The following is a 25,574-nucleotide window of genomic DNA, read 5'->3' on the forward strand; positions in this document are numbered from 1 at the left end:
TCAGTCCGTTCCTCCAATACTGAGATGAGAGTATTTCAATTGATATGCAAACGAGGCTGAAGAACTGTGGTAGATCTGAAGATTATGTCACTCCAGCTCTATTCGAGCTGTTTCCTCCTGCTTGACTGACGTCTTCTTTGCCCTAGGTCACATAGCATAGACACTGTCAGTCAAGCAGGAGGAGGTGGCACTGGGGAGAGAATAGAGCTGGAGTGACAGAGGCTTCAGGTCTACCATAGCACTTATGTCTCATTTGCATATCAATTCAAGCCCTGATTTCTCAGTAATGGAGGAACGGACTAGTCAGTTAAACATACGTATGGACTTGTCTTGGAAAGAGCTATATGCAAATAATAATAGTTTTTTTTGGGGGGGATCCTGCTGACAGATTCACTTTAAGCATATCGTGTAGATTCTGAGCATCAATGAGAAGGTGATCATCACACCTACAGTCACACATCTAAGGGGTGGTAAAGAGGGGCAAGCCCTACAATTGGAATAAGCGTTATGCTGATGTTGGCAAGTACGTCTTTAGTGACGGCGCCATTGTCCAAGCAGGAGACTGTTATAGCTGTCACTCAAAGCAGAGGAGAGGGGTTTGGGCGCGTTCTGTGGAACGGATTTAGACTTTGTTCTTAGTCTTCCTGATACTGAGAAAATACACAAAGGTATGTTTATATAGCCTTCCAGCTCTCCTACCTAATACTGTCAGCAGTTCAGCAGTGAAAGCTGCAGACAGATTTAACAGAAAGGAGAAGTCCAGCAGTCTAAAATTCATGACCTATCCTTATGATATATCAACAATGCCAGATCAGTGAGAGCCCGACACAGGCACCCCCACCGATCAGCTATTATCAACTCTGGCGGTGTTGTACGATGTCCAGTTCCAGCTCTGAACGTTGTATACACCCTGCTGCGGCAGGAGTAATACTAATAGCTAAACAGTGGGAGTGAAGGGTGTCAGACCCCCACTAATCTAGAATGAAGACTTATCCTAAGGATAAGACATGAATACTAGAAGCCTGGACAACTCCTTTAAAGTTCAAAATTCTGCTACAGTGACCACTAGGGGGAGCATTCTGCATACAACGTTCCCTCAAATGGAGGCTGCATGCAACCAAAATGTTATGTTAAAGGATATTTCTACCTTTGACGTTGTTTTTTTTCTTGTTGGCTAAAAAGCATGTTTTTTCTGTATGAACATCGAAGCAAATATATAACCAAACCAAATCATAAATCAGCTTTGAAGATAGTTTAGAAGAGAAAAAAATGTCACAAACTCTGCTGTCAGACTGAGCTCACTGACTGATTCACCGCAAACACATTCTGTAGACTGCTATGTTCTGTGAAACACAGAGGCTGCAGTAGACAAAATGGTTCAAAATTCTAATGACAGCATAATGCAACATTTTTAACTAAAAATATATGCATTTAATAAAAAAAAAAAGTATTTTAAGGTGTCCAAAGACACAAAAGGGAACCACTGGCAGCATGTATCAGATACTGGCTTTACGATTTTCCCGGTGGCTCCCCCACCTTCCCCGCTATCAATGGCTGACGGGTCTCTCTCTGTACATGCAAATTGCCTCTTCAGACAGGAAGAGGACTTGAACTCGGGCTCCACATATTAGAAATAGCAATCCTACTATCGACCCTTTAACGAGCCATAGGATAAAAGCCAAACCAGAATCCCAATTTTTGCAGAAACGTTGTTTCGGAGTATTGCCCCTCGTCAGTGCAAAGTATGAGATCTGATTTGGCTAGGTGATAGGCAAAGACTGGCATGCCAGACCTGGTTTGTTACTTTCCACAAGGAGAAACCTTACCCCTTAGATTCCTATACACGCATAATGGGAGAGACTCATTACTCAAGGGAGCAGGCGAGGAGAAGCCTCCGGTGACCCACCTTTCTGACTAGTCTCTTATGCAGCTCGGACCCCACGCAGCTTTTAAAGTATATTTGTCACTGTGCAGTTAAAACAAGTCATCACTTATTCAATACCTATGGGGCTGCTGAAAAACGCCAAGCACACTGCTCGTCAACTCCATAGGGAATTAATGGAGTGGCAGCCAGCTATCCGTACTGCCGCTCTAGTCTAACGGGGATAAAAGTTCCCTGTTCTGCTGATCAATGTAGGATTCAGCGGTCGGACAACCACTGATCAATAAGTTATCACCTATCCTGTGGATAATTGATTTTTTTTTTCTCCAGACAACACTTTACGCTGTGGGAAACGCCTGAAGTAACATCAGCTGTGAACCTTGAGGTATTTAAATCACAAAATACTATTCTGAATAGATGAAAGTTTGCTAGAAATACAACTCACGAAGTTCTATATAGGAATTTTAGAGAAATCTGGTCAGTGCAGACAATATTACCCACCCACTATAGATTATTAATCATCATTTTACCCCAAAGAACACCCCCTTGTATTCATGAGTCCCTGCACCTCCCCAACTATGGGTGGGAATCATGACAAGCTCAAAGTCAGAGACGGAAGACTTGACCCGTGAAATTCTTTACAGAACGTTTTATAAGATATTTTGTATTTTCTTCTCTACTTCCACTAAGAGGATGGGAACTGAACAGCCTTATAACAGCATTGTGTACTAATTTTATGGCTTTTTTTCAAATATATAATTATTATGTGCAAAATCACAGAAGTCGGACATAAGAATGACAAGATTACAAAAACAGGATGAGAGAACCATGGTAAAAGTGCATGAAGGATAACTGAACTGTCCAGCCGAGGTCCTACCACATTTTGCAGTGTACATATTATGTCTCGAATGAATGATGTGCAGTAATATATTCCAGGACAGGGATCAATATATTATGATGCTAAGTCAGAACTGTTGCTCTATATGACGATATTAAATATGTAAGTCTGTGAAGCTATTATAGGAATACATTGCCTCATTGCATTACTAGTATAACTCTCTCATCGAGGCGCTGACCGTTGTAATCGCCTTCCTAAAATTCACCTTCCACGCAAATCATGGTCATTATAAGATTGCATACACTGGGTATGATCCAGGATGGAAGATCTAATGATTTCTTCAGCTTTGTGTCTTCTCCATCATTGCTGTGTCAACGCTCTCATCTGTAGACATCACGCAGGTTTGCTGAGAGTCTCTGCAGGTGTCACTCTCCATAGCGTAGTCTTTGCCTGTAGATAAAATTCTTACTAGCAAATAGTATTAATAATTATGAGATGTGAAGAAATAGAGACCCATTTCGTAGTAAAAGTGGTGGAGCGTTTGTGCCACCTGACTTCTTGGAAGTGCATTTCCTTCTTACTGCTCCCAGTAGAAATGACCCACAATAAATCTAATCTATGCATAAAAAGGAGGGGGAGCTCAATCTAAAAACATCTTTCTCCCCTCCTCAACCGTGCAATAAAGACAAGTAATCTTCTTCTCCTTGGCTCTAACTTCCTGGGAGAATTGGGTCTGAAAAGTGTCTTTGAAATTCCAGGTCCGGTGGAGAAGGGCACTCCAGATGGTCAGGGAGAGATGGAAAGCGTAAGCTCCCCAAGATTGCCTGGGAAGGGGTCTCTGAAGGTGGGATAAGGTGGGTCTGAGGATATCCAGGTCTTGCTATTACACCAACAGGTTCTTGGGGACTAGGGTTGAGATGGAGAACATTGGGCTTAAGGTTAAGCGGTTCTAAATCATTGTAGTCAGTCAGCCCTGGACTCTGAAAGGAAAGGGGAAAAGAAAAGTGTTAATATATAAATTATATTAATACCTGTCCGTGCTGCATGAACCCAGACGTTCTCTAACCTGAAGAGGAGAGATGGGGGAGTCCGTTGGAAGTGAGGTGCTGCTCTGTATTGGCTCCAGGCTCTTGGATGCTGAGTGATAGAGTCCTAGAGTTTGGGAGCTGGGAGAGATGGGGCTGTATGCAGGAGGGATCTGAGAGAGTTGTCTCTGCAGTAACTGCAGGATTATATTGATATCTGCAGACATCCTAGACTCCAACCTAGAAAACAAGTTCAATTTTAATACAGTATCACAGACTTAAAACTAACATAAGAGGTAAAGGAAATGTAATGTACATTCTAGTGGATAGCCCATACCTGTCTAGCTGAGCCTGGAGGAGTTCCAGGCGTGACTCCACCTCTCCTGGTCGGTCATCAGGACTGAGTGGGGGATCCAGAGAATTATGCACCATAGAAAAGTGTTGTGGGGCATCCGGACAAGCAGTTGGCCGTCTGTCTCCCCAGAAGTTGAACAAGTTGGGAACCTCAATGGGAGAAGCTGATAGAAGAATACAATTAGATAAATGAATACGGTAAGAAATAAAAGAACGATAAACTTACGTGACACTTCAGTTACTCTTACAAACATTTGCAGTGTTCACATGCAAAAGCTTCTGGCGTACATGTAAGATATACCTAAGCCCCACATCATCCAACGGGCCAATTGGACTCTCTTGACTATTGGCTAGTATATGTCGGTATACCTCTGTTATTCCGTACACAGGCATCCACCAAAAAATATACTGTGTTATTGCATTTTAACAAAGTATTCCTTTACAGTACCATCAGACAAAGAAAAATATCAGGAAACCCTCTCTTTAACGACCACTGCTAACACAATAAAGACCCCAGTACACGTTACACCAAAGTGAACCAAAGCTGCCAATATCGACTGGTTAGGCCAACAGTCTAATTTTTCTGGGAGTCTTCGACTTATTCCGACAGATTATTGACAGCGTAGTAAAGGATCAGACATGTCCGATTTTGAACTACCAATCCCTGTTTTTTCTCTAGGGTACGCCGCTATCAGAGATGTCTCTATCACAGAGAACACAGGAACGCTTGGTAAAGCTAGCACTCCTGTATATGGGAGAGTTAGATGAGATGTAGTATTCGGCAGGCAAACCATCGTTTGTTCAACAGCTGTCAAAAGTGTATGGGGAGGCTTAACTGTTCAAGTGATTAACATGAATATCTTAATGCAATCTATGCAGCAAGACTCCCCAACTTTAGCATGCAATTAATGAGAATACGGTAGTTATTTTATGTAGCAGAAAAGCTGTTGGACGCTCTTATGGAATAGGGTCCTATATGCAATTGCATCCCCTAATATCTTAAAGTTACTGCCAGCACTTTGGAAGAACAATAGCAAGTAAGAAATATTTTGCGGTAATGTTTAATTTAGCGTAATCTAAATGAAGCGGAGTCAAAAATAGACGAGGTCTGAACTATGACAATTTCCATTGTTGGTGTGCTTAAAGGGTTTTTTCAGAATTAACACTTAGTTGATGAGTCTCCCAAGTTATAAGTGTGTGATTGTTGGTGGTCTCACTGCTGGGACCCTCAGTAATCATAAGAACCCCAAGAGTCCTGTGACTATTTACAATCTATGGGACTGGCAGGGATAGCCAAGTACAGTAATAGGACCTCCTCCATATCAAGTGGAAACTATGGGTCTTTGATAATATAGTCTGACTATGTAGTTGTCTCAAATATTAGTCACCTGAATAAGTCTCCACTGTCTCAAACACCTTCCTGCCTCCCTCACGGCTGCTTATGTTGGCTGTCACCAAATTCACTACAGCTGGGATGAACTCTTGCTTGTCCGCAGGTGGTAACCTGTCCATACGTCCTGAGTTTAGGGGTTTGGTTTCATCATCACTGGTCTGGGAGCACGGAGTGGTGCTGCTCGCCATTTCATCCCACTGCTCTCTACTCAGCGGCCGCTGGAGATTGGTCAGTTCAGAGTATGTGTGATATTGTTCGGCATCTGAATTTACATCTTCTATGCCATCCACTAGGCGAAAATTAATATTTTCTTAGCACATTAAGTACGAATTGTATACAAGACATTCACAAGTACAGTCCAAGACATTCACAAGTACAGTCATGAGAAAAACTAAGTACACCCTCTTTGAATTCTATAGTTTTACTTTTCAAGACATAATAAAAAAATCTGGTCTTTAAAAGGCCTTAAAATTAGATATATACAACATAAGATGAATAACACATCATTATTTATTTATCAAGAACTAGACAAAAATGCAGAAGCAGTGATCAGAAACAATATTGGTAGCAATCCCGTGTAATTTTACAAACTCTTTGGCGAATATTTGCTCCATGGTCTTGGTGTTGAGTAACGCAGGTAGCGCAATGAGACATCTTGCTGAATCGGTCCACCACCACCAAAATTACTGTATTACCTGCAGACACAGGTAGATCAGTAATTAAATCTATCCATAAATGAGCTTAAGGTCTACTGGGAGTCACCAATGGTTGGTAAGACCCAGACAAATGAGTATTAGGGGTTTTTGAAAGTGCACAAACACTGCAGGCAGCTGCATACTCTCAAACATCCTGGTGTATCCCGGACCACCAAAAACGCAGAGTAAGGAGATTTGCAGTGGCTTCACTACCAAGATATCCGACCAGCACCAGTTCAGCTCCTAAATCATCCCTTATCTGTCTCCTCCTCCAACAAGGGAAGTGGGGAGTAGCAGTGTATGCATATACACAAATCAGACTAACAGGGGAAGACAAACAGGGATAAATGAGAATACCAATCATCCAAATATGCTCTCACAAAAGAGTGGAACACCAGCAAGAAAGGGAGGAAAAACTAAATAGGAAAGGAAGAGAATATACACACAGACAAATCACCAAGCACAGTCTTTAGAACAACACTCAAAACGCCTCTGAACAACCAACACCTCCAAATCCAGAACCAGGCAGTATTTAACATTGGCAATCCCTGCATGCCAGAGGCAGTAAATATAGCAGAAGGGAGTGGCCAACACTGAACAGCTGAGATCATCAAAGCAGGAAAGCTCCAGAAGCTCTAAACTGAACAGATTAACCGCTGCACTGCTAGCAGAAACTCATGGAGCGCCCCCACACCGCCACAGGGCCGAGGGGTACCCGGAGCCGGGCCTCTGAGTTATCAGTTCTGGGGTTGTCACGGTGGCTAGACCCGGTCCGTGGCCCTGTCTGTCAGTGGGGGACGTCCGGTGCAATAAGTGGTGTTGTAACGGTGCAGTTGTGGGGTGCAGGTCGCGGTAAATAACGAGGACACCAGGTTGCAGTCTCTTTACCTCTTTACTGAAGATCTCTGGGTCCTCAGTCCAGAATACGGTTCACCAGGCTGCGCAAGTCCGGCCGGTCCAATGGCACCTCCAGAGTTCTCTTCACAGGTGGAAATCGGTGCCTTCCTTCTTAGCGCTATGTGTTGTAGTCCTTCCCTGCTATGCTTACGGAAAGTACCCCACAACTGTTGTGTCTGTTTCTTAAGTTCCCTCACAACAACTCGATTAACTGATCTTCTGCTAATCATCCGTCCCTTCCTGATGTCACAGTTAGAACGGCACCCGTTTGTCGGGTAGGCCTGGAGTTCTTCCGGGACCCTAGAGTCGCCCCTCTCCCGCAATTGCCTTCCAAGACTTCATAGGTGATTTAGGTGAGACAGCCCGCCTGAGACTGACTGCCCTGCCGCTGTTTGGAGTATTGCTTGAAGCTGAATGTTATTCCACTCCCTCGGCGTTCCGGCCACCGGTAATGCGCCTCAGTAGGGTGTTGCTCCGGTCTTACAGCATGACCCCTACTGGTATTCTCCTATTGCTTGATCTCGTTTCTCACTCAGCACAATCTATCTCGCTTCTAGTCCTTTCTTGGGTCCCGCCGCTTCCCGGAGCTGGCGCGGACCCGTTACGTTCTTTTCAATGCCAAGCCTCTGTCAGGATCCCACCCCTGACAGAGACCCTACTGTCTCTTCCTCCACAACACCCTCTGCCACCAGGTGTTGCTTCGTCCAATCCAGTCAGCTTTCTGATCTAACTTCCTGCCTGACCCCCAGTTTACCCACTATGGTGGGGAGTGGCCTAATGAATAGAACCCTTAGCTCCCCCCGGAGGCCCAGCTGTGAAATGTATTGGTGTCTGTGATACCTGATCAGATGAACTCCTTCAGTGCCATCGGACGCACCGTAGCTCCCCTTAGTGGCGGAGCCACAGTACTGCAACGACCAGGACTCTGGGGCGCTGCACTCACACTGTTTCATATAAAGGTGAATGTGAATACTTTTCTGCCAAATGATGACAAAAGTATTCTAGGAGTGATACCTTTATTGGCTAACCAGAAAATAACATGTTTGCAAGCTTCCAGAGCACAAAGGCTCCTTCTTCAGGCTGGATTACAAATAGATTAATAAGAAAAGAGCACAACATTTAAATGATACTACAGTAGCACATTTGTTCAGGGGGTCGGAGGTGTGATAAGCCAAGGAAATAAAATTAGGCATTCTCTTAAGGCTGAGTCACACATAACGACATCGTTAACGATATCGTTGCAACGTCACGCTTTTGGGGACGTAGCCAACGATCTCGTTATGTGTGACAGCGACCAACAATCAGGCCCCTGCTGGGAGATCGTTGGTCGATGGGAATGATCAGGACCTTTTTTTGGTCGCTGATCACCCGCTGTCATCGCTGGACCGGCGTGTGTGACGCCGATCCAGCGATGTGTTCACTTGTAACCAGGGTAAATATCGGGTTACTAAGCGCAGGGCCGCGCTTAGTAACCCGATATTTACCCTGGTTACCATTGTAAAAATAAAAAAAAAAACAGTACATACTCACATTCTGATGTCTGTCACGTCCCCCGGCGTCCACAGGGTTAAAACTGCTTTCGGCAGGAGCGCTGCTAATATGCACGCGCTGCTGCCGAGAGCTTCCCTGCACTGACTGTGTCAGCGCCGGCCGTAAAGCAGAGCACAGCAGTGACGTCACCGCTGTTACTGCCGGCGCTGACACATTCAGTGCGCGCCTGTGGACGCCGGCGGGGGACGTGACAGACATCAGAATGTGAGTACGTAGTGTTTTTTTTTTTACTTTTACAATGGTAACCAGGGTAAATATCGGGTTACTAAGCGCGGCCCTGCACTTAGTAACCCGATGTTTACCCTGGTTACCTGGGTGCTGCAGGGGGACTTCGGCATCGTTGAAGACAGTTTCAACGATGCCGAAGTCGTTCCCCTGATCGTTGGTCGCTGGAGAGAGCTGTCTGTGTGACAGCTCCCCAGCGACCTAAACGGCGACTTACCAACGATCACGGCCAGGTCATATCGCTGGTCGTGATCGTTGGTAAGTCGTTTAGTGTAACGGTACCTTTACAAATGGAGAGGCAGTGGGAATAATATTCTCAGTTATCTGGAGTCTGTCTGGTGGTGGTGTGAATTGTATCCATGTAGTGACTCATAAATCCAGGTGTTAAATTGAGTCCTAATGTTAAAGAATTGAACATCTTCATCAATTTGAATTCCCAAATTTTTCTTTCCCTGTCATCCTTAAAATGACCTTTTAGTATTAAGATTTTTAAATCTGTCATACTGTGTCCAGGTCCAGAGAAATGTTTTCCCACAGGCCTGTCCATTTCATTCCTGATTGTGTGTCTGTGTAGATTCATCCTAGTTTGTAGTTTTTGCTTAGTTTCCCCAATATACAGTAGATACTTCCAGGGCACCTCGTACATTGTATCATATACACCACGTTGGAGGATGTACATGAAAAGGAACCCGTGACCTTATAGTCCTGATTTGTGTTTGGTACGTGGGCTATATTTGTTGGAAATATGTGAGTACAAGTTTTGCATTTTTTATTGTTACAAGGGAATGTGCCAGTCACTGATGGTGATGAGAGGACACTTCTGACCAGGAGATTCCTTAAGTTAAAGGGAACCTGTCACCACGTTTTTGGAAGATGGGATAAAAATAGCGTTAAATAGGGGCAGAGGTGGGCGTTACATTAGTGTGTGTGTTATGCGTTTATTACCCACCTAAGTTGCCGAAATAACTTTGCAAAGTCTCCGTTTTCGCCTGTCAATCAGGCTGGTCAGGTCACATGGGCGTGGTGTCTTCACCCAGATTTGGCGTAGTTTTCCGTTGGTGGCGTAGTGGTGTGCGCATGCCCAAAGTCCGGAATCCTCTTCCAGGGGATTTAAAATAGCGCGGTGTTCGTTATTGCATTGGTGATCGGTGGGCGCGGCCATCTTCCTTTGGCCGCGCGTGCGCAGAAGCGGCGCTCTGCTGGCCGCGGCTTCAGGAAAATGGCCGCGGGATGCCGCGCGTGCGCAGATGGATATCGCGGCGGCCATTTTCCTGAAGCCGCGGCCAGCAGAGCGCCGCTTCTGCGCACGCGCGGCCAAAGGAAGATGGCCGCGCCCACCGATCACCAATGCAATAACGAACACCGCGCTATTTTAAATCCCCTGGAAGAGGATTCCGGACTTTGGGCATGCGCACACCACTACGCCACCAACGGAAAACTACGCCAAATCTGGGGGAAGACAACGCCCATGCGACCTGACCAGCCTGATTGACAGGCGAAAACGGAGACTTTGCAAAGTTATTTCGGCAACTTAGGTGGGTAATAAACGCATAACACACACACTAATGTAACGCCCACCTCTGCCCCTATTTAATGCTATTTTTATCCCATCTTCCAAAAACGTGGTGACAGGTTCCCTTTAAGGGGCTGTTTATAGGAGAGAACTGGTAGTTCTGGGAATATGTCTTTCAATTTGTGGTCTCTGTGGAATATGGGCTGGAGATCCGCACCAATTTTCCTTAGGATGCTCATGCAAACATGTTATTTTCTGGTTAGCCCATAAAGGTATCACTCCTAGAATACTTTTGTCATCATTTGGCAGGAAAGTATTCACATTGATTTTTCTGGCTAACACGGTGCCACAATACTATTTGTTATTGTACATCATATGAAGGTGAAGTGTTTCTAATCAATGCAGGAGTACGAGAACTCAAATACTGCAGGCTTCCGGACCCTCTCTGTCACGGAAAAACCCATCACCTCAGCCTAATCTAAATGCTGTGGTGGGATCTTCAGAGATCTGTGCATGAACAACTGTCCACAAACCTCATTACACTTGAGCAAGATGTAAAGAAGAGTGCACTGCTTCTGCATTTTGGCCTAGTTTTTGGTAAAAAAGAATAATGACACAGTGACATTTGTCATGTGTTGTTCATTTTTGGTTGTATTTTTAGTTGTTTTACCTTATTTTAAAGGTAATCTATCAACACAGAATGACTATTTAACCCCTTTTTGACCTCGGACGGGATAGTACGTCCGAGGTCAGATCCCCTGCTTTGATGCAGGGCTCCGCGGTGAGCCCGCATCAAAGCCGGGACATGTCAGCTGTTTTGAACAGCTGACATGTGCGCGTAATAGCGGCGGGTGAAATCGCGATTCACCCGCCGCTATTAACTAGTTAAATGCCGCTGTCAAACGCAGACAGCGGCATTTAACCGGCGCTTTCGGTCGGGCGGCCGGAAATGAGCGCATCACCTACCCCCGTCACATGATCGGAGGTCGGCGATGCTTCTGAATAGTAACCATAGAGGTCCTTGAGACCTCTATGGTTACTGATCCCCGGCAGCTGTGAGCGCCACCCTGTGGTTGGCGCTCACAGCACACCTGCATTTCTGCTACATAGCAGCGAACATCAGATCGCTGCTATGTAGCAGTGCCGATCGTGTTGTGCCAGCCGCTAGCCTCCCATGGAGGCTATTGAAGCATGGCAAAAGTAAAAAAAAATGTGAAAAAAAAATATATAAAAGTTTAAATCACCCTTCTTTCGCCCCATTCAAAATAAATAAATAAAAAAATAATGAAACCTACACATATTTGGTATCGCCGCGTTCAGAATCGCCCGATCTATCAATAAAAAAAAGCATTAACCTGATCGCTAAACGGCGTAGCGAGAAAAAAATTTGAAACGCCAGAATTATGTTTTTTTTGGTCGCCGCGACATTGCATTAAAATGCAATAACAGGCGATCAAAAGAACATATCTGCACCGAAATGGTGTCATTAAAAACGCCAGCTCGACACGCAAAACATAAGCCCACAATCGACCCCAGATCATGAAAAATGGAGACGCTACGAGTATCGGAAAATGGCGCAATTTTTTTTTTTAGCAAAGTTTGGAATTTTTTTTCACCACTTAGATAAAAAATAACCTAGTCATGTTAGGTGTCTATGAACTCGTACTGACCTGGAATTGCTAAACTTGACTTGGAATTTTTTTCCCGTTTTCTAGTACACGACATGGTAAAACCAATGATGTCGTTCAAAAGTACAACTCGTCCCGCAAAAAATAAGCCCTCACATGGCCAAATTGACGGAAAAATAAAAAAGTTATGGCTCTGGGAAGGAGGGGAGCGAAAAACGAACACGGAAAAACGGAAAATCCCAAGGTCATGAAGGGGTTAAACTTCGGCAAGTACAGGCGCTTGATGCATCCTTGATATGGCCAAACATTTAAAGGGAATCTATCAAGGGCTTTTTGAGTACCAAATGAATAGTGTCCTGAAATAGGGCTTGGGCAGCCCTTTCAGAATATGACATGTTTAATGCGGTACCTTGTCAGCATGTAATTCGATGCAGCCGTCACACTCAGATCAGGAGAGCAGATGGCCTGTCCGAGGATTGCGATGCGATCCTCGCCTAAGTAACACGGCAGTCTGACTGCACCCAATTACTGACCTCAGCACAGAGGGGTGGGCGGGATTATGGGCGGGTGAATTTTAATTTTGGATTTACATATACTTGACTGGCCACGGCAAGAAAACGGGGCAACATACAGGAATAAAAGTTACATATTCTGAAAGGGCTGCTGAAGCCCTATTTCAGGATACTATTAGTATGGTACACAAAAATCAACCGACAGATTCCCGTTAAGTACACCTTCCCACTGTAGAGATCCACTTTCTCAGGTGGACATCAGGTAGCGTTGAATTAGGCAATGCAGTTTGGTCCAAACAGGTGCAGTTTTATTGCTTTCATGAAACTCTAAGGGATTCAAAACCAAAAACAGCCTTTTCTGAGCACAAATGTATCACAGCAAATAAACAGTTCATTCAGCAGGGCACATATATGTCAGTGCAGTCTCACATGAACAGCTTACAGTACTTTCTCCCAGAGCAAACTTTATACAGAGAAGAGGCCTGATCCCTAAAGTATCGGCATCCCATTAACCCTGAGATCCAGCAGCTTCCAGAAGTCTTCAACTTCGGGAACACTTCACATTGAATATGCTGCAGCTTCCACACGATTCTCTGGAGTGCCCACACACTGACTGCTCAGCTTTCCCAGCTGACCCATGTAATCTCCATTTAGACAAAGTCATCTCTCGCTCAGCTACTGCTCACATTTTGGCTGGACACTCACTATCTCCAGCACACTCGACTCGGCTCCATCTAGCAGACTAATACACCTAGTGAACATAGGCCATGGTTCTAGTAAAAACATAGGCAGGTGCATCTAAATAAATCCTGCAGAGCTAGACCTTAACTCTGCCCTACCTGACTGTGTTATACCACCTATTTGTTTTCCATCTTTTCTCTGCCTCGATAAAGTCAGAGCTGTCAGTCGAAGAAGAGAAAAGGGGCGAAATAGAGGGTAAAAAATAGATGGGAATGAGCACTTAAAGTAACTCTGTCAGCACAGAATGACTGTTCAAACCAAGTACAGGCGCTTGGTGCTTCATGGTTTGGCCAAACATTTAAGTGCAGCTTCCCACGTTCCATCTATCTCTGCCCTTCTCTAGCTCAGTCAAGAGCAGTCTAGAGCAGTCATTTGAAGATGAGAAAGGGGTTGGACATAGCTGGAAATCAAGCATTTGGAAAGGTGTAGCTAAATGTTTGACCCCTCCATGATGCATCGAGCATCTGTACTTGGTTTGAACTGCCCATTTAAGACCTTTTAAACACCAGATATTTTTTTTTATAATGTTGTGGCATGTAAAAACATAGATTTCAAAGAGGGTGTACTTAATTTTTCTCATGACTCTACTAATTGTTGGCTAGGGATCTACAATCATTTACCGTGTTTCTTCCGGCGGCGTCCTATTTGTTTGCATCTACGTGGCTTGCGGTAACTGCAGTTAAACTCTTCACTCCCAGGGGAACGAGGAATACTGTCGGCCTGATGTGGTTGGAGAATTAAAAAGCAGGTTATGGACAGCACAATGATGACATCTAAAACTCTTCCACAGCAAGAATTAGAACCTAATGTCCAATATTTTACCAATATTATTATTTTATTTCATTCTACGATATTCAACCCATCATGAAATCCTCCTTACATCTCTTAGGTTGAAAGTGATCTCCAGGTTGCTCCAGAAGCAGTCAGAGAATGTTGGATACATGTCCAACACCTCTAGAAGGTCTTCTCTTTGGATCTTGTGAAGGTCACAATACGTCAGAGCTCTCACGTCTGCATTTGACTTTCCAGGACGGGCATACAGACTGATCGGCTCTCCAAAGATGTCGTTTTTTCCTTTAAGTAGATAATATAAATGTCTATGGATTGTTAAAAATACATCTGTCATAGGCTGAATGCTAGATTACTAGTTGTACAAACAAACCACTATAGCCACCAATAAATACGACTTTGTTAAAGTGTTTTCTACAAGAAACATGCCTATTGTTACCTAAAATAGCCACCACAATGTCATCCCTGAGAATCTCGATGGACCCACGAGAGATGAAGTAGAGGGTGGTGAGCACGTCCCCATAGTGAACCAAGGTGTCCCCCGGTGGGGCATGTGTCGTCTTGAACTTCATGGCCAGCGCCCTCAAGCATCCTTTGGTGGCTCCCCTGAAGGCTTTACAATTTTGAAGCAGTGTTCGATTGAGGTGCAGACATATGTCCGCCTGTAGGCACTCCGGGAATCCTTTCAGTACCTGTATAGGACAGAGACAAACGGAAAGAGAGGAAAAGGTAGAATTAAAACTTGAGAAATGTGGAAGGGTAATAGAGGAAAAAAAACTACATGTAGATTTTTAATAAGAGGTTGGATATTGAGTTTTTATAAAAGGAAGACACTAATTTTGGGTTTGGTCAGTTTATATTGACCATTGGATGAAATCCATTGCTCATTGAAAAGATGTGAACATATATACACATACAACATAACAGGGGTCAATGGCAGCATTAAGTAGTAATATGCCTAGATGGGATGTGAAATGGATGTGTACAGATTTAAAGAAAAGACAATAAAAGGGTTAAATAGTTTAGAAAATAATTTTCATATACCCTATTAGGGGATTCCGAGTTAATAGAGTTGGGTCCTCTGTTCAGGATCCTCGTCTCTTGGACAGAGTGGAGAGTGGCTACAAAGAGCGTCTCTTGCTCTGGTGGACCTGTCCTGTCCTGCATTACACAAACCATTGATTTGAATGGGCACTGTGTAATTCTTAATTTCACCTGTGGTGGCACTGCAGGGAAATTACACATTTTATGTCAGGTTTCCTTACAGATTACAGCTGATCACTGTGGCTCCCAGCAGAGGGGATACTTTGTGATCAGCTTATAGATCAAGGGACTTTTCTAGCTACAAATTAATGGAATGATGTACATCAAGAGGGGATTTGGGTGGCAGTTATGGTTAATTAAAAGGAAATGAGATGATGATTGGATAAATGGAAGTCAACTAGAAAAAGGGAAAGTTTCATAGTTCTAATATATAGAGAAGTAAGGGTGGCAAAGGTGTGGAAGGAATATAAGGACATTAGATAGGACACAGGAAACCCGATCTACATAATTATATATATATATATATATATATATATATATATATATATAATTGTATATAATATAATTGTACAGAGAAGATGTATTGGAAAGATGTGAAGTGAACATGGGGCTTGGTGTGGAATATTGATCGGTGGGGTGATGTATACAGGGATTTGAAGAAAGAAAATGCATAACTGAGACTTGACCAAACATCTGGGTCTATGCATTAAAACTGGGGATTGACTGGTAGGAAATGGATTGGTCTGTGAGACCTGTCTTAGCACATGAAGGACCCTTGTCTTTTGGTGACAAATTAGATCTGTAAAAAAAAAAAACAAAAGAAAAAACAACTGCATTTTACCCTCAACAGGGTTCCAATTCTTCGGAAAAGTGTCCCCTTATACCGTAGCACATACCTGAGCTATAAAAAGTACTGTAATAACCATGGTCTACAACCACTGATATATTTATGCTTCCTTTTCCTGTTTCTTCCCTTAAAGTGGTTTTCCGTTCAGAATTTTTAAATTCTGCTGGCTTGGATAGGTCAAAAACACCAAAAATAGCAATACTCACTCTCCGAAGGTCCATTGATGCCTCTCCGTTGCTGCCCCCAGTCTTTGGTGACAGGCTGCTGCGGTGACACCACATGTGTCATCTACACTGACATAACCACTTAGCCCAGTGATTGGTTGTAGTGGTAACGTGTGGTTTTATCATGATATTACTGCTGCAACTTGTCAACAAATATCAGGGACAGGGGCTTTGATCGACTTGAGGAGGGTTAGTATCGCTGTTTTTGGTATTTTTAATCTCCCTGAGCCCATAGTATAAAATAGGATAAAATAGTGATAAATGGAAAATCGTGTTTAAGGTTTTGGAACATCTGCATATGTAATAAGACTGCAGGGCTCATGTAAAATCCACTACCTTGTCAATTACGATATTGTTGACTATCTCATCATCATATTGGTCATTCATTTCTAATAGCAGCTGACTGATGATGATCAGACCTGTAAGCATTGATGACGGACTCAACTTTTCAGCAGGATATTAAACCTGATGTCTCAGCAAATGTGAATTCATCCTGTTTTGTTAACCCTTTCTTGCTGAACACATAGGGACGTTAAAAATAGGGTAAGGAGAGATAGCTTATATTCCAGTTTATTCTTGAACTTGGTTTGATACATAGACCAATTATGAGGCCCAAGTACTGTACATTACTGAGATGTAAGCTTCAATCATTGGTCTGCATCTCTCATCTGCATCATAATCAATATACGGATATTGGAGGATCTCAAGTCCAATGCTGCCGTCCACTATCAATGCCAATGACGTGGTAATGTGGGTCTTCTACCATTACACCACAACCAAGTAGGACCTTTTCCTAGATAATGATATAAAGATAATTATAATACTCCATTATCCTGTATATAGATTGTAAATTCAGGGTATACACAATGGTATGCCACAAATTATTGGCATGGTTTTCTCCTGTCATAAGGGCCAGTAATTCCTGCCAGAGCACAAAATTGGTGGCAAAGGAGCGTCTTTAAGGTAGGTGTTCCTCTAAGATTTGAGACTGCAAATGTTCTAGGGTCACTATGTATGGTTGAAAATGCTTTGTGTCTGGCAGCGTACTGGAAACTGTAGTTGGCACTGGATTTGGGAGTGTTGTGGCTAGCAATACTCTGGGAAAACTGTAGTTGGTGAAGGACTCGGGGGGGCATTGTGGCTGGCTAGCATTGCTCTTCGGACATTTGAGCTTGTTCAGCACTTGGGACAATATGTCTGGTAATGTTATTGGGGGATTTTGGCTGGCATTGCTCTGTAAAGGAAGCATGGTAGTTGGCAAATGTATGAGGGCATTATGGTAGATAATTTAATAGAGACACCGTTGCTTGAAAAGGTGTAGTGTGGTTAGAAAAGTTTCCAGGCACTGTTGTGGCCCTGTTATTTGGTGCAAGGACAAGATAACTGAAGGGAAAGCTATCATTGGAAAACAACCACTTATTTTATTTATTTCTTTGTGTGTTAAATGTATTTTTAAAACATTTTGGTAATGTTTTTACATACTAAATTCTTGCAATTTTCCCACTGGCCACTTTGGCCATTTCAAACTCGTACTTCCTGTTCTTTACAGAAGACTTTTCAGAAGTCTCCTTATCATGACATACAGGATAACAATGACAGGTAACCCCTCTATAAACCGCTGATAGCACAGGAAGGAACCACCAAGCAAAGTCACTGCTCCTTCTCCTTTCACATTGGCCTTTGCACATGGTCATTAGATGCTTCAGTACAAAAGATAGGACCTGAGTCAGTCTACAGCTGCTAATGGAATGTACCTGTGGATTTCCTGAAAGAACCAGAAGTATGAGTCTGGAATGACTCCAGAGGACAGTGTGAAAATTGCAAAATTTCTAATTTTTTTTTATACAGATCGTGATATGAAAAATTTAAACATTACCCACATTTTTCATAAATACTTGTAACAAAAACTTTTTTTACATTTTCTAATTATCACTTTCTGATGACACATTCCCTTTAAGGCTAGTTGAGTGAAGTGCATGCTTCAGTTATGTACTGACTGATAGATCTACTGATACTTATGAGATATTAGGTATGAGATAAATATTAGTATAAAAAGATGATAGAAAAATGCATAGATAGATCAATCGATCTTTTCTGATCTGTTGGTCTAATGATCCTTTATTACTGATGTGTATTCTCTTCATTACACATTTGCTTTTAATGCTAATCAATAACCTAACATTCATTGTGAATTTACTACATTTTCGATGGGGTTGAAATTCCCAAATGTGCTTTTTTAACATTTTTGATCTGTAGCATTATATGACTTTATAATCTGTTAATCAAAAAAGTAGGAATAACTTCTCCCCAGTAAATAGTACTTGTCATGCACATTGAGGGTTATCTTTGGCAATCTGATCTATGTGTATTAAAAATGATTATGGAAGTCAGTGTCAGTGTTTGTTATGTCATGGACGGCACTCGGCCCGCAGCTGTGGAATGACCTTGCATTAATGCTCGCTGTACAACCCCCCTGTCAATAAGTCACCACTCCTGGGCCATCATGTAAGATGTACCACAGTTCCATGCTACCAGCTGACCGACATGGAGCAGGAAGGAAAGTTTATGCCCTTGCCTGGCAGATGATCTTTGCTTGAGATCCAACCGCAGGATGAATATTAGCCTTTCAAAGGGAAGAGAAACCATGAGGCCCTGGCAGAGTACAACATCCAACACCATCCCAATATAATCCTAGGCAAACTGTATGGGTTCAATGAACACAGGAATCCTGTAAAGACAAGATCACAACACACACACACAGGATCCCTATCACACTCACACCCTTCTAATATACCAAAATCTAATAGCCACCAAAATAGTCAAGTTGTTAAGAATTCTCTTCTGCCGTTTCGTTGTTATATGTGTTCTGTGTAGCTCTGATCGACAACCGATAGAGCTTCTGCATGGTTGTAATAGGTTGATTTTTATGATGGATTATTATCAACCATCGTTTCCAGACTCCACAATGTCAAATCTTTGACTCACTTGTATTGATGCACAAACTATCTGTATGTTTGGGAAAGCTGTATGTTAATCCATTCCCCAAAACAGATAGAAGAACCAGCTAAAAGAGGACCTGCAACTTACCAAAAATATGTAGGTTTTTTTACACCTGGTGTAAATGCTGCTGTTCTCCACAATCTGCCATTGATTTTCTTTTCTTCCTGAAATATGGCCCCTTCTTTCTAATACGTAAATCTAGTCTATTTTAGCCAAGTGGGTGTTGTCCTCATGAACACTCAAATACAGAAGAGTTGATGACTACTCCCACATCGCTAAAAAACTAGATTTACACAAAAAGATGAGGAGGCCTGTTCTCCTTAACGCAGAGATGCAGGAACAAATGGAAAATATCACCAGATTACGGCGAACAGCTGCATTTATACCAGGTAAGATGAATTACATACTTATAGAAAGTGACAGGTCCTCCTTACCAGATTCTAACAACTTGACCAAGGGGTAAATAAATAAAAAAACATATTTAGGGAAGGTTTTTAAGGATATGTTTTAATGGTAAATGTAAAGTAAATGTCCTATCTTCTGACATGTAATGGGATGTAATAGGAAATAGCATTAGTGGCATCTTAGTGTGAAGCCACCTCAGCAACTGCTTAAAGTATTATCACCCCCCCCCCCCCCTCCAAAAAAAAAAAAAAAGTAATCCCTCACTCTCTAAATTTGCTGTAGGCTGGGGTTCTGTCCCATGTGACCATGTTGGATACCAAGATTGGTGCTTTGAAGCCCCAAGAATGGGGTCCAGCAGCCACATTCTGAATGGCTGCATAGTCCCGTTGTTGGGATAGCTTGGGTTCCCAGTGAAAAGACCCCCACTTATCAGAAAATTATCCCCTTTAGACAAAGTGGCCTGTGGCATCCTTCTAAGAACTGTGCCTCTTGGGAGTGAGCCCCAGAGAATGGCTGTACAACATTGCTGCCAAGCTGACCTGATAGGAGCATGGTCCTCAGAAGGCCCCAGGTCCCTGCTGCAGCCCCCTTTCACTAGTGATTGTATGGGGTCTAAGATACTATTTCCAAATAACATTTTAGGACATGTCAGAAAATTGTACACCATTTACTTTAATGCCCATCTTTCCTGCACATACCACAATCCCCTTTTGTAACAAACATAAAAATGTCACTCACCTTTCTGGCACAAAAAAAAGCACATTAAGGTTATCCAGTAATACACTTAATATATGTATATACATTCCCCAAACACAATATCGACATGCAGACGAAACAACAAACACGACAGAGAGACAACGTATACACGGGAGCACAGGTCTATGGTCTAACACAGGTACTACACACAGACAGGATTCCTGAAGATGTGGTGATAGTCCCAATGACTGCGGGATGCTGAGATGTCACCTCCAACCGATCCTATTGGTGAATGGTTGTAGTAATTTTCCTAATAGATTATTTCTCACTGCAAAAACCTCAATGGCCTGGAGGGCACTTACCCCGTGACTGTGATACTTACATGAAGAAATGCTCACCATTGTTACTCCCTTCAAGAAGACTTATTTGTCAATTATGAATACATCACCATTATGTTCATTCACAATATACACTTTAGTGCTTACTACCTCTGATTGCAATTGTGTATAATCTATCTCCAACCTGGCATATTTGCTTGGGTCTAAGCTGCTGTTTGCAAGGGGTCAGGTGTACTATTCTATTCCATGGCTAACAAAACAGTGCCTTTTTACATAAAAATACAACTTCTTTTATGTCGTCTCTCCATTGCGGAAATATTAGCTTTCAAAATATTTGGCACCTAATTAATTAACTTTTGGTAAGTCCAAGAGGGCTTGTACAGTACTTCTTCTCCCTATGTGATGCTGACCAATTGTAAGCAGCACAACAGAAAAAGAATATGGTCCCACTATAGCTTAGGTTTCTTGTGTATGATTATAAAGTGCTAGGAGATTGCTTTGAGCACAACAGACATACGTGTGACTCATCTCAGGACAGGCAAAAGGTTAGACCAGGAGATCAGAGCTGTATCATTACATTTCACACACTGAAAAACCTAAGCCATGCTGGGGGTGTGTTCTTTTTCTGCTGTGTAGCTGCCTGCTTATGATTGGTCAGCATTATACAGGGAGAAGAAGTACACGCCCCCAGTGAAAAACATTTGATAACACCTACTTGAGCGCAACAAAAGTTAACCAATTAGATGCCAAATACTTTGATGGCCAATATCTCCACAACGGACAGGCAAAATTAAAAAAAGGTTTTATTCCATTCTACAGCCACTATTACATTGTGAGTCTGGGTCAACGTGAATAATTTGGTGAAAAGTCCTCTTTAAGTGCCTGAACAATTAGTTATCAGGGAAGATAAGCAGCGACCAGAGGTGTTCAGCAGAGGTTCCTCTCTCCACATTCAGAACACAGGGATGCTTGGCTGAGCTGAGCATGCGTTTGTAGAAGGGATTGAGAGAAACAGCTGTCAGTCAGCAACTATTAATCGCTTATGGGCACCTTTAGCCCAGTAAGGACAGTTTTGACAGCTCTATATCTCAGTATAAGGATCACCTTGCAAATAGCAGTACATATCTGACCTTTCTGAACCTCTGTAAGTATACACTGGGTGGAAGATAATGCTGAATGTTCTGACTGGAGTTACACTTTAGATGCTATGGATTAATTTCTTGTCCAATCATTAGGTGGAAAAATATTTGGATCTTGAAAGAAGGATCAGTGTCATCAGCTTGATGGATGGTAAGTAAGAAGAATATTGTCTGTGGGTGAAGATGGGTGTTCTGCTTCATATACTGCAATAAAAAGCTAATTCAGAATCCATTATAGTAAGCAGATGCAAATTTTATACGCTCAAGTGTTACCCCTCTATATAATAGGAAATATATCTCTACAAATCTCAGTGGTATGTCAATCAAATACATTAAAGGGCTATTCCTATCTTCAAAGATGGATCTTTTGAGATAGTGCTTGAAAATCAGACACCTTTGCAATTTATTGTCTTTTAAAGTTTGCAGCTGTTTTTCCAGATAGTAATACTTTTCTTAACATTTTCCAAATGAATGATCACCGCTGCTGTCTGTCTTGTAAGCACTTTACTAATGCTGGCTGATATTAGGAGCCAACAACATTCTACCCAAATCCTGGCCAGCTTTAAAGGGACTCTGTCACCCCCCTCCAGCCATTATAAACTAAAAGAGCCACCTTGTGCAGCAGTAATGCTGCATTCTGACAAGGTGGCTCTTTTAGTTATTGGTGCAGTCCAAGCAGAAATAAAGCGTTTTATAATTTCGCAAAAATACCTGTCTTTAGTCCTGGAGGCAGATCTTAACCCCCCTGCTGCACACGCCACACTGCCGTCACTTAAGGCTTCTTCGGCGCCGGCTGCCACCCCCTCCGCGCTGTTTTCAAATCAAATCCGGCGCCTGCACTGTTTTGTTCTGCCTGGGGCAGGCGCAGTGAGCGCTGCCCGTCTGACCTCAGATGCAGTCTCGCAGACTGCGCCTGTGCGGCCACCCAGCTTGTGAATCCCAGCCCCGCAGTGTGTTATGCATTATGCACACTGCGGGGCTGGGATTCACAAGCTGGGCGGCCGCACAGGCGCAGTCTGCAAGACTGCATCTGAGGTCAGACGGGCAGCGTTCACTGCGCCTGCCCCAGGCAGAACAAAACAGCGCAGGTGCCGGATTTGATTTGAAAACAGCGCGGAGGGGCAGCGCCCGGCGCCGAAGAAGCCTCGAGTGACGGCAGTGTGGCGTGTGCAGCAGGGGGGTTAAGACGTGCCTCCAGGGCTAAAGACAGGTATTTTTGCGAAATTATAAAACGCTTTATTTCTGCTTTGACTGCACCAATAACTAAAAGAGCCACCTTGTCAGAATGCAGCATTACTGCTGCACAAGGTGGCTCTTTTAGTTTATAACGGCTGGAGGGGGTGACAGAGTCCCTTTAAAACAGTGCTTACAAACTCAATAGAAAAGAGCTTGTAAGCACTCTGTATGTTCTGCTGTCTAGCTGTGGTGGTCAATCTCCAAGGCAACGAACTGTAAATAAAAAGTGTTAAGCTGTATGCAGATGGTGCATTTTTGGTGCATTTTCACTGCGTTTTTTCAGAGTGGAATGGGTCAAAAATGCTAGGGAATACTCATGTCAGCTAATTCAATGAGAATCCTGAAGTGCTGTCCACATGATCAGTGATTTTCCTTTGAGTATTTGCAGTGTGGTTTTTTTGCAGCATGTCAATTCTTTGTGCGGATTTTTAGCGTTTTTTCATCCATTGACTTCAATTGAGTCAGTCAAATCCACTGCAAAAACGCAGGTATAAAAATGTGGATTTGTTGAGTTTTTCTTCAAATAAAAAACACATTATACTCACCTAACACCAAATCCCTGATGCCTTTGTTTCCTATAGAAACATTTCAAATATAAAAAACAACATATACTCACCTTAACGCCTAATCCCCAATGCCCATATCCCCTGTAAACAATCAAAAATAATAACCATATACTCGCCTGTCCGCCATACTCCACATAATCCAGAGTGTCCCATGGCGGTCTCATTTGTACAACAGTCACATCAGGAGATGTGACTGCTCTAACCGGCCGCCGTCTACACATTGATATGCTACACACTGCAGGAGTGATTACTTCCTGTGTCTGTGTGTAGCCAGCTGTCCTTGAGAGCAGTCACACCAGTGACACATCAAGGTCATCTGGATCATCGTTGGACAGTATGGATTATTATCTTCTTGGTGGACAGGTGAGCAATATTGTTGTTTATTATTTTACTTTTGTTACAGGAGATGTTGGATTCAGTGAATTGGGCAATGATATGAGTATGGTTAAGTTTAGATTCAATAAAGGAGTCTGTGTCATGTATAATAAAGGACTTTATTCTGGGTGTGTGTTTTTTTTATATTACTATGGGTTTAGTAATGGGGGCATCTTATAGAGGCCTCTCCATTACTAACCTCTGAGCTTGATGTCACTTGACAATAGAAAGGTGACATCAACCCCCACAACTATCACCCCACTTGCCACCGCACCAGGGCAAGTGGGAAGAGCAAGGCTAAGCGCCAGATTTAGCGCATCTTATTGATGCGCCATTTCTGGCGTGGCTGAGATCTGATGTTTTTAGTCTGGGAGGGGGCCAAAAACCATGGCCCCTTCCTAGGCTATTAATATCAGCCCGCATCTGCCTGCCTAGACTTTGCTGATTAGATTTTATAGGGGGGACCCTATGTCAATTTTTTTCTGAGGGCCCCCTGTAAACGAGCCAGTAAATGCTAAACAAACAGCTGTGAGCTGATATTAATAGCCTGGAAACCTTTATGGCTATTGGCTCCTTCCCAGAATATTATCATCAGCCGTTGGCTTTCCCTCTGCTGGTTATGAAAATTACATGGGAGCCCACGCAATTTTTTTCATATTTTTGTAAAAATTAAATGGTATCGCGATGCACACTGATTTCAGCTAGTTGCTATCTGGTTACAGACGATGTAGTTTAATTTTGTTAACGCTCCTACATAGGCTGGTGACAATGTGTGTGTGTTTATTTAACTTTTTACTTACCAGTTTAGTAATGAGGGTGTCTGGCTGACACCTATTCATTACTAAACCTAGAGCTTGGTGTCAACGACAGCTGCTGACAGCAAGCCCTAATCCCATTTCTCCCTGATGTCACTGCAACAGAATGAAAACGGTGGTGTTGAACAAAAAAATTGCATCACGGAGCAGGCTATAATGGATATGGCCACCGGGAAGGCCCCTGGACCTGATGGGTTTCCTATTGAGCTGTATAAGAAATATCGAGGTCAACTGGCACCACTTTTATTGAAGGTACTTAGGAGTGTATGGGAGGGAGAGACTATGCCCGAAACATTTTACGACGCAAACATTATTGTACTCAAAAAGGAGGGGAAGGATCCCCTGGAGTGTGGATCGTATCGCCCCATATCACTAGTAAACGTAGATTACAAAATTTTTACTAAAATATTGGCCACTAGACTAAATACGCTCATATTGGACCTTATACACCCAGATCAAACTGGCTTTATGCCTGGGAAAAGTACTTCTATCAATATCAGACGAGTCCAATCGGTGATTCAGTACAGCTCTCTAGAGCCGGATAATAGTTGGGCGCTGGCATCGCTGGATACGGCCAAAGCGTTCGACTCTCTCGAGTGGCCTTTCCTCTCTGCGTGTCTGCAGAAATATGGTTTTGGAGAAAAATTTATTAGGGGGGTAGATACGTTGTATAAGAATCCTAAGGCGCGTGTAATTGTAAATAACTCCACTTCTGATTCTTTTACCTTGCACAGGGGAACCCGTCAGGGATGCCCTCTGTCCCGCTCTCTTCGCCCTTGCGATAGAGGCTTTAGCAATACGCATAAGATCTTCCAAAGACATCAAGGGAATAAATATTGCAGATCG

General features: G+C 43.0%; 1 protein-coding gene across 1 annotated transcript in view; it reads right to left on the reverse strand.

Annotated features, from left to right (window-relative positions):
* Positions 1 to 316: 316 nt before the first annotated feature.
* KCNH6 (potassium voltage-gated channel subfamily H member 6) overlaps positions 317 to 25,574 on the reverse strand; it is a 297,423-nt gene continuing 272,165 nt past the window's right edge. Inside the window, exons 7-13 of the mRNA XM_077252667.1 lie at positions 14,483 to 14,735; positions 14,135 to 14,328; positions 13,875 to 13,974; positions 5,488 to 5,781; positions 4,083 to 4,263; positions 3,787 to 3,985; positions 317 to 3,700 (exon numbers count right to left, since the gene is read on the reverse strand). Of these exons, the coding sequence (XP_077108782.1) occupies positions 3,431 to 3,700; positions 3,787 to 3,985; positions 4,083 to 4,263; positions 5,488 to 5,781; positions 13,875 to 13,974; positions 14,135 to 14,328; positions 14,483 to 14,735 (1,491 nt within the window). The 3' untranslated portion in view covers positions 317 to 3,430. The remainder of the gene's footprint in view (positions 3,701 to 3,786; positions 3,986 to 4,082; positions 4,264 to 5,487; positions 5,782 to 13,874; positions 13,975 to 14,134; positions 14,329 to 14,482; positions 14,736 to 25,574) is intronic.

This window comes from Ranitomeya variabilis, chromosome 4 (assembly GCF_051348905.1).
Source record: "Ranitomeya variabilis isolate aRanVar5 chromosome 4, aRanVar5.hap1, whole genome shotgun sequence".
Lineage (NCBI taxonomy): Eukaryota > Metazoa > Chordata > Amphibia > Anura > Dendrobatidae > Ranitomeya > Ranitomeya variabilis.